General features: G+C 32.3%; 1 protein-coding gene and 1 long non-coding RNA gene across 2 annotated transcripts in view; one reads left to right on the forward strand and one right to left on the reverse strand.

Moving 5' to 3' along the window:
- The window catches only part of LOC127710106 (uncharacterized), a 137,278-nt gene extending 133,769 nt beyond the window's left edge, over window positions 1-3,509 (reverse strand). Inside the window, exon 1 of the long non-coding RNA XR_007985942.1 lies at window positions 3,330-3,509. This is a non-coding gene — a long non-coding RNA (uncharacterized LOC127710106). The remainder of the gene's footprint in view (window positions 1-3,329) is intronic.
- Window positions 1-15,101, forward strand: part of LOC127710082 (uncharacterized) — a 467,780-nt gene that overhangs the window by 218,980 nt on the left and 233,699 nt on the right. The window contains exons 35-36 of the mRNA XM_052215826.1: window positions 1,696-1,812; window positions 10,970-11,200. Coding sequence (XP_052071786.1) covers window positions 1,696-1,812; window positions 10,970-11,200 — 348 coding nt within the window. The remainder of the gene's footprint in view (window positions 1-1,695; window positions 1,813-10,969; window positions 11,201-15,101) is intronic.

The raw sequence follows: 15,101 nt of genomic DNA on the forward strand, positions 1-15,101 counted from the left end.
TACTTCCTTCCATTCATGAATACTTTCATTTTCTATTTATACTCACCATGGTTACATTGTGACATAATTTATGCATACCCGATTTTGTACTTCAGGTGCAATTTTCTGTATTGTTTTTATCCTGATGACGAAGCCCTAGGCACGGAAACATGTAGATCAATAAATTTTCTGCAGCAGTCCCTAAAGTATAAATTGTTGTTATAAGACTCTACATATTTGCTTTTTGTTCATTATTTTGTACATAAATCAGGCTGCTAGTTTTCTTGTTTGAATTGTTTTACATTTGTCATTTTGGGGGCCTTTTATAGCTGACTATGTAGTATGGGTTTTGCTCATTGTTGAAGGTAGTACAGTGACCTATAACTGTTAATTTCTATGTCATTTGGTTTCTGGTGGAGAGTTGTTTCATTGGCAATTATACCACATCATCTTATTTTTATATTCATTATTTTATCTGTATTCCTGATGTACAACCCTTTACTGTTTGCATGATTTTATTCCTTATCTACACAGCAGCAGGGGGTCATTACACTACTGCATAGAAATCTTGTAAATAATAATTAGGAAATACATTTTACAATTTTTTGTTTATACCCATTTAAAAAACAAAATACTATTTTTTTCAGTAGCATTTTCTGATACTGGAACAATATTAAATTTTGTAGGATGATGGTACTGAAACTCTGAAACAATATGTTTTCAACTTCCCAGTGGGAAATTGTAACAGTGGTTTGATTCCGCCAGTGTACTTTATCCGGAGGAAGAAAATCCCCAGTGATTTATATCCACCAACAAAAATTCACTAGGTTTTTCTATCCGGGTCCAGTGTAAAACATCCAGCAGTCATTATAAGGTTCTAAAAAAGTTTTTTGAAGGGGAAATATATATAAAATGTGGCTTAATAGTTTTTAGTGTATTTGAAACTTGCATAGTTGATTTATGTAAAAAGTGGAGAGTTTTCATCCAAGGAATGTTCACACTAGTGTTTTTGTACCGGAATGATGGCACTAGTTATTTTATACCGGGATTAATTACACTAGTGCTTTAGATCCATACATTGATGAAGTGAGTAATACTCATTTTGAACACACGATAACACAATAATGCTTATTAACGAATAAGATTTAAATAATTTTTCTATGCAAATCTATAAAATCATATGTTTTTAAATTGTCACTAATTGTAATATTTATATTTATTGGATTGCCGAAGTTTTTCCGTGTATTTGCTTTTCGGTCGACTTGGATATAAAATCATATCTTCTATGTCAATATCAAAGAATGCTTCTATAATTAAAACTTTATGTAAGAACAAATCTGCTCTTTAAATTTGGTTTATATCAAGTTCAATGTCCTGATCATTGATAAAGTATTTTGAGTTATAAAAATATTCTCCTCATCATCATCAATATTATTTACCTGATTGACTCAGATTAATTAAACTGGTTCCTTTGAAATCATTTTAATTTTAACCCATTTATTTATGTAAACAATAAACCGGTCTAATATAAACAAAACAACGATATCAAGATCGACGCTTTCACACTATTTACATCCAATAATCTCTAGTGAAAAACAGTTACTCGGAATAAATACACGGCGGAATGAAAGTACGCTTACAAAATCACTTGTTTGATACTATGATACAAATGATTCATATTCTTTGATAACAAAATATTATACTCTTATTTTTCAGGATATAAGGGAGATAACTGTGAAACTGAATTGAATCCCTGTGATTCAAGTCCCTGCTGGAATGATGGTGTTTGCACTAAGATTGATTCTAGCAACTTCAATTGTACCTGCCCTGTAGGTGAGTTGAAATATGTAATATCTTGCAGTCTTATGAAACTCCACTTATTTAATATGAATAAAAGAAAGATGTTGGGTATGATATGTTTCAATGAAAATACAATTGAATGACTCAAAAAATTGAAATATTATTATTTATATATTAAAGATCATTTTGAATTCAATTGCAGACTGACTATCTTTAATACTCTAATTCTCACAGAAGTTGTTGCTTTTTCTGTAGTCATTATCAAGAATGGTTATCTTTTACATTCCATCAGAATAGCAAAAGCAGATAAGGCCAGACTTAAAAATATTTCTGTTTGCCCAAACCCTACCCACCAGTCTCAGGTGTGGGTAGGTAGGTAGGGAAATTCTTTTTTTTATACTTTAATAGAAAAATAGGGGTCAAAATTATTTTACCTTGTAAACAACTTTTAAAATGAAAGACTATTATAGAGTTTTGTATAAATTGTCAGACACATATGTCAGGATCTATATGTACTATAAAGATCTTTTCAGTTTTTTTCAGCATTCCACCTCAATGTTCACACTTTTTTCTGAATGTTTACATTGTAAATACAAACATTTTAAATGAGTTTATTTGAATACAAAATTCAAATACTAAAACACTTGAACAAAACACTGTTGACAGAACTTTTGTCATAAAAATAACATTTTAAGTTTTGACTAGAAACATAATACTGAAATAAACTTGGACATAAATTCAAAATTACATAATATGGGAAAATTGAATGTCCTGTAAGTCCTGTTTAGAGATTCAAAATACCTATACAACTATGAACTGCATAACTGTCACTTTGACACTTAAAATTTCACTAGTAAAACTGACGTTTAATGACTAGAATGCTTTAATAAAGATGCATGTTTTTTTTTTTTAACACATTTTAGAACTAAAGGTAACAACTTAAACAAAGCTGAAACAAATTCCTGAACAACTTGGATTGTTTTTTCAAAATCGGGCTCAAACGAGTGTCCTGATCGGTCAGAGACAGTCACACAAATGTCATCAGTTTTCCGTAGCATGAAATCGTCATCACACACTTCATCAAACACCTCTTTCCATGTTTTTATACCCCACGCAACGAGTTGCGGAGGGTATAATGTTTTTGACCCGTCCGTCCGTCAGTCCGTCAGTCCGTCAGTCTGTCAGTCTGTCAGTCCGTCAGTCCGTCAGTCCTGTTTCTTGTCATCGCAACTCCTCTCAAACCACACAACAGAATTTCACGAAACTTTTTTAGATAATAAGGACATACTATGTAGTTGTGCACATCGACAGGAAATTACTATTCAATTTTTTTTTCTAGGAGTTACGCCCCTTTGAACTTATTTACTTTAATGTACTACTGCAACAGTTTGTCATCTCAACTCCTCTGAAACCACACAACAAAATTTCATGAAACTTTGTAGATAATAAGGACATACTACGTAGATGTGCATATCGACAGGAAATTACGATTCAATTTTTTTCAGCAGTTACGCCCCTTTGAACTTATTTGCCCAATATACTACTGCAACCTTTTGTCATCGCAACTCCTCTCAAACCACACAACAGAATCTCATGAAACCTTTTCAGATAATAAGGACATACTACGTAGATGTGCATATCGACAGGAAATTACGATTCAATTTTTTTTCTAGGAGTTACGCCCCTTTGAACTTATGTACTTTAATGTACTACTGCAACAGTTTGTCATCTCAACTCCTCTGAAATTACACAACAAAATTTCATGAAACTTTGTAGATAATAAGGACATACTACGTAGATGTGCATATCGACAGGAAATTATGATTCAATTTTTTTTCCAGGAGTAACGCCCCTTTGAACTTATTTGCTTCAATATGCCTCTGCAACAGTTTGTCATCGCAACTCCTTTGAAACCACACAACAGAATTTCATGAAACTTTGTAGATAATAAGGACATACTATGTAGATGTGCATTTCGACAGGAAATTATGATTCAATTTTTTTTTCTTATACAATTTGTTTTTCTTACAGTTATTTTATTTCTCCAGTGACAATGTGGGGACGTGGGGTATGTGAGCGCACTCACTAAGGTTCTTTAATTGTGTTTTCAAAACAATAGAGTTTGTTGGAAACTAGGGGTTTTGATTTTAATCCAACCTTTATTTGTACTGATTTAGAGATGGTAAACATGTTGTTTTTCATCCGTATCAATTGGAGGCTTTTATACATAACACAAATTGTCCTGTGATAAAGCGCGGTCAGATGGGATCAGGTTATTCTATGCAACAAACTCAAGACGGATATGGATACAACAAAAATCTGCAAAAAAAAAAAAACATCGCGAATTTTGAATAAAAAAAGATTTTGACTCTGGTGCTATTTTATGGGTCGGTCAGGTTAGGGCAAACAACCTATTCTTTTTTATGGCCTAATGCCAATCATTAGTTGATGTCATATTTGAATAAACAATCCACGTTTGACTATGTAAATAAAAAACTGTTAAGAAAAATAAGAATTGGCTAAGAATTAAAGAAATATAGATTCCACCACCTTACCTTGTTGAATAAGCCATTCTTATACTCAGGATTGATAGATTCATCAACTTAAAATGCCAGGTTTACTGAACACTTTTAGCATATGATATGTGGCTTGGTTGTGAGTACATGTTTATTAGTCATATGTCACATTTCCATGTCCTCATTTTCATTTTCCAATTCCTATGGGAAGATTAGGTGTACATAATTATCATGCAGTAATTACTTGTGCAAACAATATTAGGTATATTTTTTAGTTTTAGGAGTCTATCTTATATATAACATATTAACCTGCAGTGAATTTCCTGCTTTTATTTTGGATCCTAATATCGGCCCTGTTCCAATGAGAAAAAACCTAAATTTTCCCAAATGAACCCTTAAAATTCATAAATCAATCAAGTTGTATTGGAAATGTTATTGATAATTTTATCGTTTGCACGATTTGGTTCAAAATATAGGTTATATAAGCCACTGTAGTGTTGACAGACAGACTAAAGTATTCCATACTACGTTCCAGACTAAGAGGGTTGTATACAAACTATTCCATCTAATGTGTAGATTCTTTATTTCTGAATATTTAAAATCTAAGGAACTTGAAATTATAGGTATATAAGTATTTAATTCTAAAGTGTTTCATGTATTTGGCCTATTATAAATAATATGATCTTGACTATTACTTTTTCACCGTACTTGTATAAATGAGACAGTAATATAAAATACAAATAACCCTGTGTCATATGGTAATTTCAACCCCATGGAAAATTGAACCCCCCTGTTTATTCATTCAAGATACTAATTGGAATATAATATAATGGTAAAAGTAGTTTTTAAATGCTGTTATGAATTGAAATTCTGATATCTGATGAGGGGGGGGTCAATTTTCCATGGTAGGGGGTTTAAATTACCATGGCTAAGTAAAAATGTTTAAACATCTTTTCTAACATATTTTATTTATACCAAATACTTATTAAAGTATTATTATTATACAGAGTTGTTTGAATAGCTATGGCATTTTAAAGATCTATAGGGGGTTCATTTTCCATGGTAGGTGGTTCAAAATACCATGGCTGAGAAAAAATCATAAATGTTAAAACATTTTTTCTAACATGTTTTATTCATACCAAATATTTATTAAAGCATTAATACTATGTTAATTAGTTGAGATAGCTATGATTATTGGAAAATTTGAGGTCTATATCACAGGGGTTTAATTTTTAGCTCACCTGGCCCAAAGGGCCAAGTGAGTTTTTCTCATCACTTGGCGTCCATCATCGTCGTCGTTAACTTTTTATACTTTAGACCTTCTTCTAGAGAACCACTGAATAGAATGAAACCAAACATGGCATGAATGTTCCTTATGAGGTGCTGACCAAGTGTTGTTACTTTGTAGCCAATCAATCATCCAAGATGGCCGCCAGCGGGGGACTAAATTTAACATAGGACCCAATGGGAAATACATACAAATGTCTTCTTTTAGAGAACCAGTGAATGGAATGAAACAAAACATGGCATGAATGTTCCTTATGAGGTGCTGACCAAGTGTTGTTGCTTTGTAGCCGATCCATCATCCAAGATGGCCACCAGCGGGGGACTTGGTTTAACATAGGACCCAATGGGAAATACATACAAATGTCTTCTTTAAGAGAACCACTGAATGGAATGAAACCAAATATGGCATGAATGCTCCTTATGAGGTGCTGACCAAGTGTTGCTACTTTGTTGCCGATTTACTGTTCAAGATGGCCACCAGGATATTTTATTTAATAACGGGACCAATATTAAACCAAATTTGACCTCAATCATTATTTGGGTATCTATGATTTTTATCTATCTTTACATGATTTCTAAAATCAAAGTAGAGTCAGGTGAGCGATATAGGCTCTTGAGAGCCCGTAGTTAATGATAGGGGGTTCGAAATACCATAGCTAAGAAAAATTGTATAAACATCTTTTTTAACATGTTTTGTTACTACTAAATATTTATTTATGTATTATAACTACGGTAAATTCAGGTATTATTGCAATATATATATATATATCTCAGATTTTCAAATTGTCATAGCTATTCCAACTACTTTTTATATAGTAATTAGGGCCCCGCAATGAGGATGTGGAAGCCCTATAGTTTCCACTTTATCTGTCTGTCCGTCTCGCTGTCAGATGCATCTGTCTCTCAACATAAAAACTCAAAAGGTATAGGAAGAAGACCACTGAAATTTTGCACAGTTGTTGTGCATAATATGTAGATGTGCATATTATATTTTTGATTGGATTAGAGAAATAGAATTTTCACACATTTTCTATATTTTCCTTTCTCTGCCGTTGTATTTGTCATTAGGGAATTCCATGTGCTGGGGTATTTGCTAGCAAATACCATGGCAGATGGGGAAATACCATGTCTAAAAATAACCCCATGAATTATTTCTATTCTAATAGGACAAATTTATGGTTATTCTTTATATACTGCAACTCCTACAACAGTTCGAAATGAAATATTTAGGGTAAAAACCTGCATTTTTGAATTAGAGCTAACAACGTAAAAATTCCGTGAACCTGTACTTTTAATGACGTCATAAATAAAACTCTACGGAAACGCATTGTGAAAGTCATAAATAAGACAATATACGATCAGTGACTGTACATCAGAAATGATTATACGGTTAATACAATTTGACTGCGCAAATAACACAGCTACAGTATATACAAAAATTATACAGTTAAGCAGAAACTCCATAGGATACTTGATTACAATAAAAATTCTGAGGTCAAGATGGAAACAAAGAACATTCCGTGGAGTTAAACAATTATATCCTGCTAACAAGGGGTGGGTATTTGCCAAAAAATACCGGTTTCGAGATAAACAAATTTCCCTTGCCTAATGGCTCTGGAAATTTGTTTACCTCTCAACCGGTATTTTTGGCAAATACTCCTTGTAAGCATGATATATTTGTATAAGATTCAGCTCATTAATTTGGGAAAAAACTAAGTTTTTGTTGAAAAAATCACAAATTTTGAGAATATCTTTTGTAAAACTCCAAAAGTATTCGAAGGAGGCCACTGAAATTTTGCACAGTTGTTTTACATAAGATGTAGATGTGCACACAATATTTTGGTGATATTTTCAGAAATGTATTCTTATAATAGGACTTTAAAAAAAACTGATATAAAGGTGTATTAAGTTATTTTAAAGTGATTGACAAATTAAAAAAATTGTAAAAACTTACTTTTTGTTAATAAAATCACAAATTTTTGAAGGCATTTTTCTTGTAGTAGGATTTCATAAAATATTGATATATGATATAGACATAATATGCATTCCAAATTGTTTCCTCTGGTCAAAGGTGTGTTAAAAACTTAAAACTTTATTTTTTGTTAAAAAATGATAAATTCTGAGAATCCTATATTTTGCTGGGATTTGAATGAAAAAGATATCATTTGCTACAAATGTATTACGAAATGATTCTCTCTGTCAAAGTTATTGGTTGCCTACCATTTACCAAAATGCCCAGCAAAAAAACAAAGTGATTCGATTTTAACAAAATATATATTAATCAAGGAATCTGAATTATTTGCTGGTGTCAAAATTTATTAAAATTGACAACTTGTGAATATTTGCTTTGTATGCATCAGTCTATTTGCCTTGCATAAAAATGTGCAAGAGGGGCTCTTGCTTCATACATGTCAGTTTTTTCTAGTGATGCATTAATAAATATTAAGTAGGCATAAAATATGTAAAAAAAAAAAATTAAGGATAAATAAGGAATAATCGCAAAAATATCAGTTTTATAAAGTTTTACAATGCTGAACCTGCCATATCTGTCACCATGTGATTAATTTCTGTATTGAAGCAAACCTTCACTTAACATAGTCTTTATTAAAATGCCTTAATATGAGACTATACTTTTGGAAAATGTTCGTATTTGGGCAGTGAGTCACTTACCTTCTTGAATTATGCCCCTGTATAACTGGAAAATTATAATTTTCATGATGAAAACAATGTCACTCTTGACACTGACCTTATTTTTCAATTTACACAAAAGTTGAAAAGAATGTTGGAGAATCGAAAGAATCGAAAAAGTTCCACCTGATAAAACAAAACCAAATGAAATATTTGGTAAGTCCCCAAGGGTCACCCCACCCCCTGCCAATTGTGAATGTTCTAATATCTTGTAAATGGTCGTGATCCCCACGCCTAAACCATATACTAGTATATTCCAGGCATGGGGTAATGCAAATTTGTAGTTGTAATGCATGGTAATGCATTACATTTTTCCAAGTAATTGCATGTAATGTGTAATTCAGCAATTTTAGCATTACATGTAATTGTAATTTAATGCATTACTTTAGCAAAAAGTTGTGTAATTTCATGCATTACATTGCATTACATGGCATTACTTTTTTTCTGATACTATATATATATCTTTTAACAGATTGTTTGATATTTAACAAAAGCAGAATATAAGATTTCTTGATTAACTAAAAAATTATCATATGAATATTGATTTTCTATTTATTTTTCACACTTTACCCACTTGTACTTAATCATAATAAAGAATGGGATTATCATTCTCTTACTTAGTTTTTTATTTCATTTTATTTCATATATTTTCCTGCATAAAAAGATTGATATTTGAAAAGCATTACTGTAAAAGTGTTCCATTGTTGTCAAAAGATCAGAGAGTACCTTGTCATAATTAAATAACAGATATTTGAACATTGTCATAAAACACTAATTAGTTTGTTTTACAATCAACAATATTTGGTCATAAATTAAGTTTTGTGTTTATTTTATAATTAGGAAAGAATTTCTCAGTAAATATTTTGATTGAAATTAAAAAAAAAACAAAAACAAATGTATATTTATAAAAGAAAAGTTAACATTAAGTTAAAATGAAGATTAAACTTCATCTCTGTCACTTCTTTTTAGAGAAACACAGAGATGTATTATATATTGAAACTTTAAAATCAAAGATAGAAGAGCAACCAACTCTGATAAGTTTTGTGAAAGTCAGGTAGTCCGAAATATCATTGGGATGATCCTAAGCAAAAGGAGGCTACAGATGCATTAATTGAGTATATTGCTGGTGATTTACTTCTGTTTGCTACAATTGATAGCCAAAACTTCAAGAATGTTGTTAAAAACTTGACCCAAAATTTAACATTCCAAGCAGAAAACATCTTTACTAAACTTATTCATACTAAAGCCAAGGATATGCTAGAATCTTTTGTGATTTCATGTTGTTTTTCAAAATGCTTGATTTTTCTTTTCACTTGATAATAAAATTTCCAAATGTAATGTGTAATTCAATGCATTACTTTGCAAAAGTAATTGTAATTTAATGCATTACTTTGATAAATGCATGTAATTGTAATTGTAATTTAATGCATGGTTTTGTCAAAGTAATTGTAATGTAATACATTGCAATGTAATTCGCCCCATGCCTGGTATATTCCTGTTTGTCATGTCAAAATGATTTGAATAATTTTTAGGGTTAGTGCCCAGGGGTCTTCTCAATCCCCTGTTATTTGAGAATGTTTAGATATCCTGTTAGTGGTCAAGATCTCCATCCCTAAACCATATATATTCTAGTTTGTCATGCCATGATGATTTTAATGATAAACATGGTTAGTCCCCAGGGATCACCCACCCCTTAACCATATATATTCCTAGCTGTCATTTAAAATGATTTAAATGATATATAGGGGGAGTCCCCAGAGTTTATCCCCATCCTTCTGTCTTTTGAGAATGTTCAAATATCTTGTTAGTGGTCAAGATCCCCACCCCTAAACCATATATATTCCTGTTTATCGTCTAAATGATTTAAATGATTTTTAAGGTGCATGCCCAGGGGTCATCCCAATCCCCTGTTATTTGAGAATGTTCAAATATCTTGTTAGTGGTCAATCAAACCGGGACCATCCCGCAATAAAATTGCAACCATCCTGCAATCAAATTGAACTGGGACCATCCTTCAATAAAACCACAACAATCCTGTAATCAAATTTGCTTGTGGTTTGCTTGGGCAACCTTCCTGCCCGGTACCAATTACTATCAAATCACTACTTGCATGTGGCATGCAAAATACATATTTGAACCATCTAGTATTTGAACAAAATATGGTTGCAGCATGCATGCAGGATGCTTGCAAATAATGCTTATGATTTTTGTTTGGGAAGTACTTATAAATGCATTATTACTGTATAAAGTAGTTGGAAAAGCTATGACAATTTGAAAATCTGAGATCTATAGAAGGAGGGGGGTTCAATTTTCCATGGAAGGGGGTTCAAAAATACCATTGCTAAGTAAAAAAATATTTTATTACATATTTTATCCCTACCAAATATATATTAGTGCATTATTACTATATAAGATAGTTGGATTGGCTATATGTATGTCGTTCTGTCAGTACGTCCCAAAATTAGTTTCCGTTCTGTAACTTAAGTTTCCCTCAACCAAATCTTATGAAACTCATACACAATGCTTATTACCACCACACACAGATCATGCTAGAATTTTTGTGGAGTCACGCACATCGTTTTCAAGTTATGTCCCTTTTAAATGATAAAATTGCTAAATTTGCCATATATTTATAAATGGGGCATCTGTGTCTGTGTCTCATGAACAAATTTTTCTTTTCTTTTTTTTTAATTTTTTAGACACTTCTTGTGTAATGATTAACCAGACAGGCAAAGCTGGGAAGGATACCCAATGGGGTGAAAATCCAAAGGAATTATCCATTGAAGACTGTGAGCAGTATTGTCTTGACAATCAGAACTGTAAAAGTATTCACTATGAAAGCAATTTTTGTTTTATATATAATCAGACAACAGTGCTGATCAATAAAGATGGAGCAATTTATTCAACGAAACAATGTGCTAATACTCCGTGTAAGTATTTTTAGTCTAGGTTTTGATTGAATATTTTTAGAATTTTCAAAAGGCATATTGATGTTTTTCCATTAAGGTAAATGAAATACATCTAGTTTCAGAGGAGAATTAAATGACGGAACTCAAGAGAGAGAATTGTATAAATTTGTATGTATATGTTTCCAGTAGTTCGAGTAAGGACACATGGCAAGAGAAGCTGCACATGACTTAACTTGTCAACTGTAGGAAAATGATGACAGTTTTTCTTGGAAGATCCAAATCGAGATAAGGAAGTGTGGTTTGATTGCCAATGAGACAACTATCCATCAGTCTGAGAGATCAAATGATGTGCATGTAAGTAACTATAGGTCATCGTACGGCCTTCAACAATAAGCTAAACCCATACTGTATAGTCAATGTGGAGAGGTTCTGACATGATTAAATATGAAACAAGTCAAACCAGAAAACTAACTGCCTTGTGTAGGACAAAAAAATAAACAAAAGACAAAAATGATAGACTTTAATTTTTTGAAAAATGATGATAAAGTTGTGACACTTTCTGTCACAGAAATTATTGTGAGGCTTTTAGTAATGCAACTTGGTGGGTATCACAATAATAAGTACTTGCATTCTGAGTTAGGATGCATTATCTGTTAGAAGATTTTCCTGACATCACAACAATCAATCTCACATTTTTGTCCATTCTTTAAAAAAAACGCTGTAATAAATACATGCAAAAATTTCTGAATTTACAGTAATATATTTTGAAGAAATGCTGAATCTGTGTACAGATCTCGTCATGGTCATATTCTTAGTTGATCGGCTATGATATTGATCCATATTTATCATGTTGATACTTAAGAGGCCATGTCAATATACTATATTAACCTTTAGTTGTTGGGTTCTCTGTATTTTAATAATAGGATGCATGTATACTGCTCTTCAGAACCTTTGGTGTTAGGTTCTCTGTATAATATAATGCATTTTTACTGCTCTTCAGAACATTTGGTGTTGGGTTCAATTCTCTGTATAATAGGATGCATTTTTACTGCTCTTTAGAACATTTGGTGTTAGGTTCTCTGTATAATAGGATGCATTTTTACTGCTCTTTAGAACATTTGGTGTTAGGTTCTTTGTATAATAGGATGCATTTTTGTCGAGCCTGCGACTTTTGTCGCGGAAAGCTCGACATAGGGATAGTGATCCGGCAGCGGCATTAGCTAACTTCTTAAAAGGTTTATATTTTAGAAGGTGGAAGATCTGGATGCTTCATACTTTGTATATGGATGCCTCATGTTACGAAGTTTCCGTCAGTCACATGTCCAATGTCCTTGACCTCATTTTCATGGTTCAGTGACTACTTGAAAAAAAAGTCAAGATTTTTTGTAATGTTAAATTCTCTCTTATTATAAGTAATAGGATAACTATATTTGGTATGTGCGTACCTTGCAAGGTCCTCATGCCCGTCAGACAGTTCTCACTTGACCTCGACCTCATTTCATGGATCAGTGAACAAGGTTAAGTTTTGGTGGTCAAGTCCATATCTCAGATACTATAAGCAATAGGTCTTGTATATTCAGTGTATGGAAGGACTGTAAGGTGTACATGTCCAACTGGCAGGTGTCATCTGACCTTGACCTCATTTTCATGGTTCAGTGGTTATAGTTAAGTTTTTGTGTTTTGGTCTTTTTTTCTTATACTGTATGCAATAGGTCTACTATATTTGGTGTATGGAATGATTGTAAGGTGTACATGTCTAGCTGGCAGGTGTCATCTGACCTTGAACTCATTTTCATGGTTCAGTGGTCAAAGTTAAGTTTTTGAGTTTTGTTTTTTTTTTCTAATACTATATGCAATAGTTCAACTATATTTGGTGTATGGAAATATTTTATGATCTATATGTCAGTCACGCAGATTTTATTTGACCTTGACCTCATTTTCAAGGTTCATTGCTCAATGTTAAGTTTTTGTGTTTTGGTCTGTTTTTCTTAAACTATAAGCAATAGGTCAACTATTTTTGTTGTATGGAAGAATTGTTAGCTGTACATGCCTGCCTAGCATGGTTCATCTGACCTTGACCTCATTTTCATGGTTCATTGGTCAATGTTTAGTTTACTTGGTTAATGTTAAGTTTATGTGACCAGTCTTCACGACGAACTGCTAAATCTACAGGCCCGGAGCTCAATTTTTGAAAATTTTTAGTTAGATTCTGTTGGCTTGTAGATATGATTTTTACAGGCCCGAGAGCAATATTACAAACCTGGGCTGCCTGGGCTGCCACTCAGCGTGAAGACTGTGTGACAGTTGTAATAAAGCTTTATATTTAGGACTATCAACATCATATCAATGATTAGTAAAGAAGGCGAGACATTTCAGCGTGTGCACTCTTGTTAATGCTCTTCAGAGCGTTCTCTGTATAATAGGATGCATTTTTACTGCTCTTCAGAACCTTTGGTGTTAGGTTCTCTGTATAATAGGATGCATTTTTACTGCTCTCCAGAACCTTTGGTGTTAGGTTCTCTGTATAATAGGATGCATTTTTACTGCTCTTCAGAACCTTTGGTGTTAGCTTATATAGGTTCGCTGTATAAAAGGATGCATTTTTACTGCTCTTCAGAACCTTTGGAGTTAGTTCTCTGTATAATAGGATGCATTTTTACTGCTCTTCAGAACCTTTGGTGTTAGGTTCTCTGTATAATATAATGCATTTTTATTGCTCTTCAGAACATTTGGTGTTAGCTTATATAGGTTCTCTGTATAATAGGATGCATTTTTACTGCTCTTCAGAACATTTGGTGTTAGGTTCTCTGTATAATATAATGCATTTTTATTGCTCTTCAGAACATTTGGTGTTAGCTTATATAGGTTCTCTGTATAATAGGATGCATTTTTACTGCTCTTCAGAGCATTTGGTGTTAGGTTCTCTGTATAATATAATGCATTTTTATTGCTCTTCAGAACATTTGGTGTTAGCTTATATAGGTTCTCTGTATAAAAGGATGCATTTTTACTGCTCTTCAGAACCTTTGGAGTTAGTTCTCTGTATAATAGGATGCATTTTTATTGCTCTTCAGAAACTTTGGTGGTAGGTTCTCTGTATAATAGAATGCATGTATACTGCTCTTCAGAACCTTTGGTGTTAGGTTCTCTGTATAATAGGATGCATTTTTATTGCTCTTCAGAAACTTTGGTGGTAGGTTCTCTGTATAATAGAATGCATGTATACTGCTCTTCAGAACCTTTGGTGTTAGGTTCTCTGTATAATAGGATGCATTTTTACTGCTCTTCAGAACCTTTGGTGACCCTCTTTAAGATTTTTCTGGTTCCACTCCTCAGCTGTTGCATTAGTTTTCATAGATTTGATGGAGAATATGAAATTCTTCTGCTTTGATTTTTCTTCAGTTGCTTTGATAATTTTTAGCTCACCTTACAATTGTCTTCCATCATCAACTTTTTCAAAGCTCTTCTCCTGAAACTACTGAGCCAATTTTAAATCAAACTTGGTGTGAATGATCCTTAAAGAGGCATTAGCTACGAGATATATAAAAAAAATTAAAATATAATTTTTTTTTGTTCAATCATTAATGAAAGAGAAATTAGTGAAATAATAATTCGCTTTTAGCAGCCAGTTTAGTTCAATTTTGTCAAAATAAGTTAAGATTTATGCACAACACATTTTTAAAGAAAACTTTTATTATATAACATACTTATTCTAAACATCATCTAAATTAAATACCATTACATAACAATAAACATTTCTATAACTTAAAATGTTCACATTATTGGCTTTCTTGGGACTACTCATTCATTGAAAAATTTAACCTTAAAATTTTTTAAACCTAATAAAATACATGTAAATGAAAATGCCTAATGGTCAAAATTATGTAAATACTTGTACACATAAATACATAACAATGATGGG

The sequence above is a fragment of the Mytilus californianus genome, unplaced genomic scaffold, assembly GCF_021869535.1.
Source record: "Mytilus californianus isolate M0D057914Y unplaced genomic scaffold, xbMytCali1.0.p SCAF_7, whole genome shotgun sequence".
Lineage (NCBI taxonomy): Eukaryota > Metazoa > Mollusca > Bivalvia > Mytilida > Mytilidae > Mytilus > Mytilus californianus.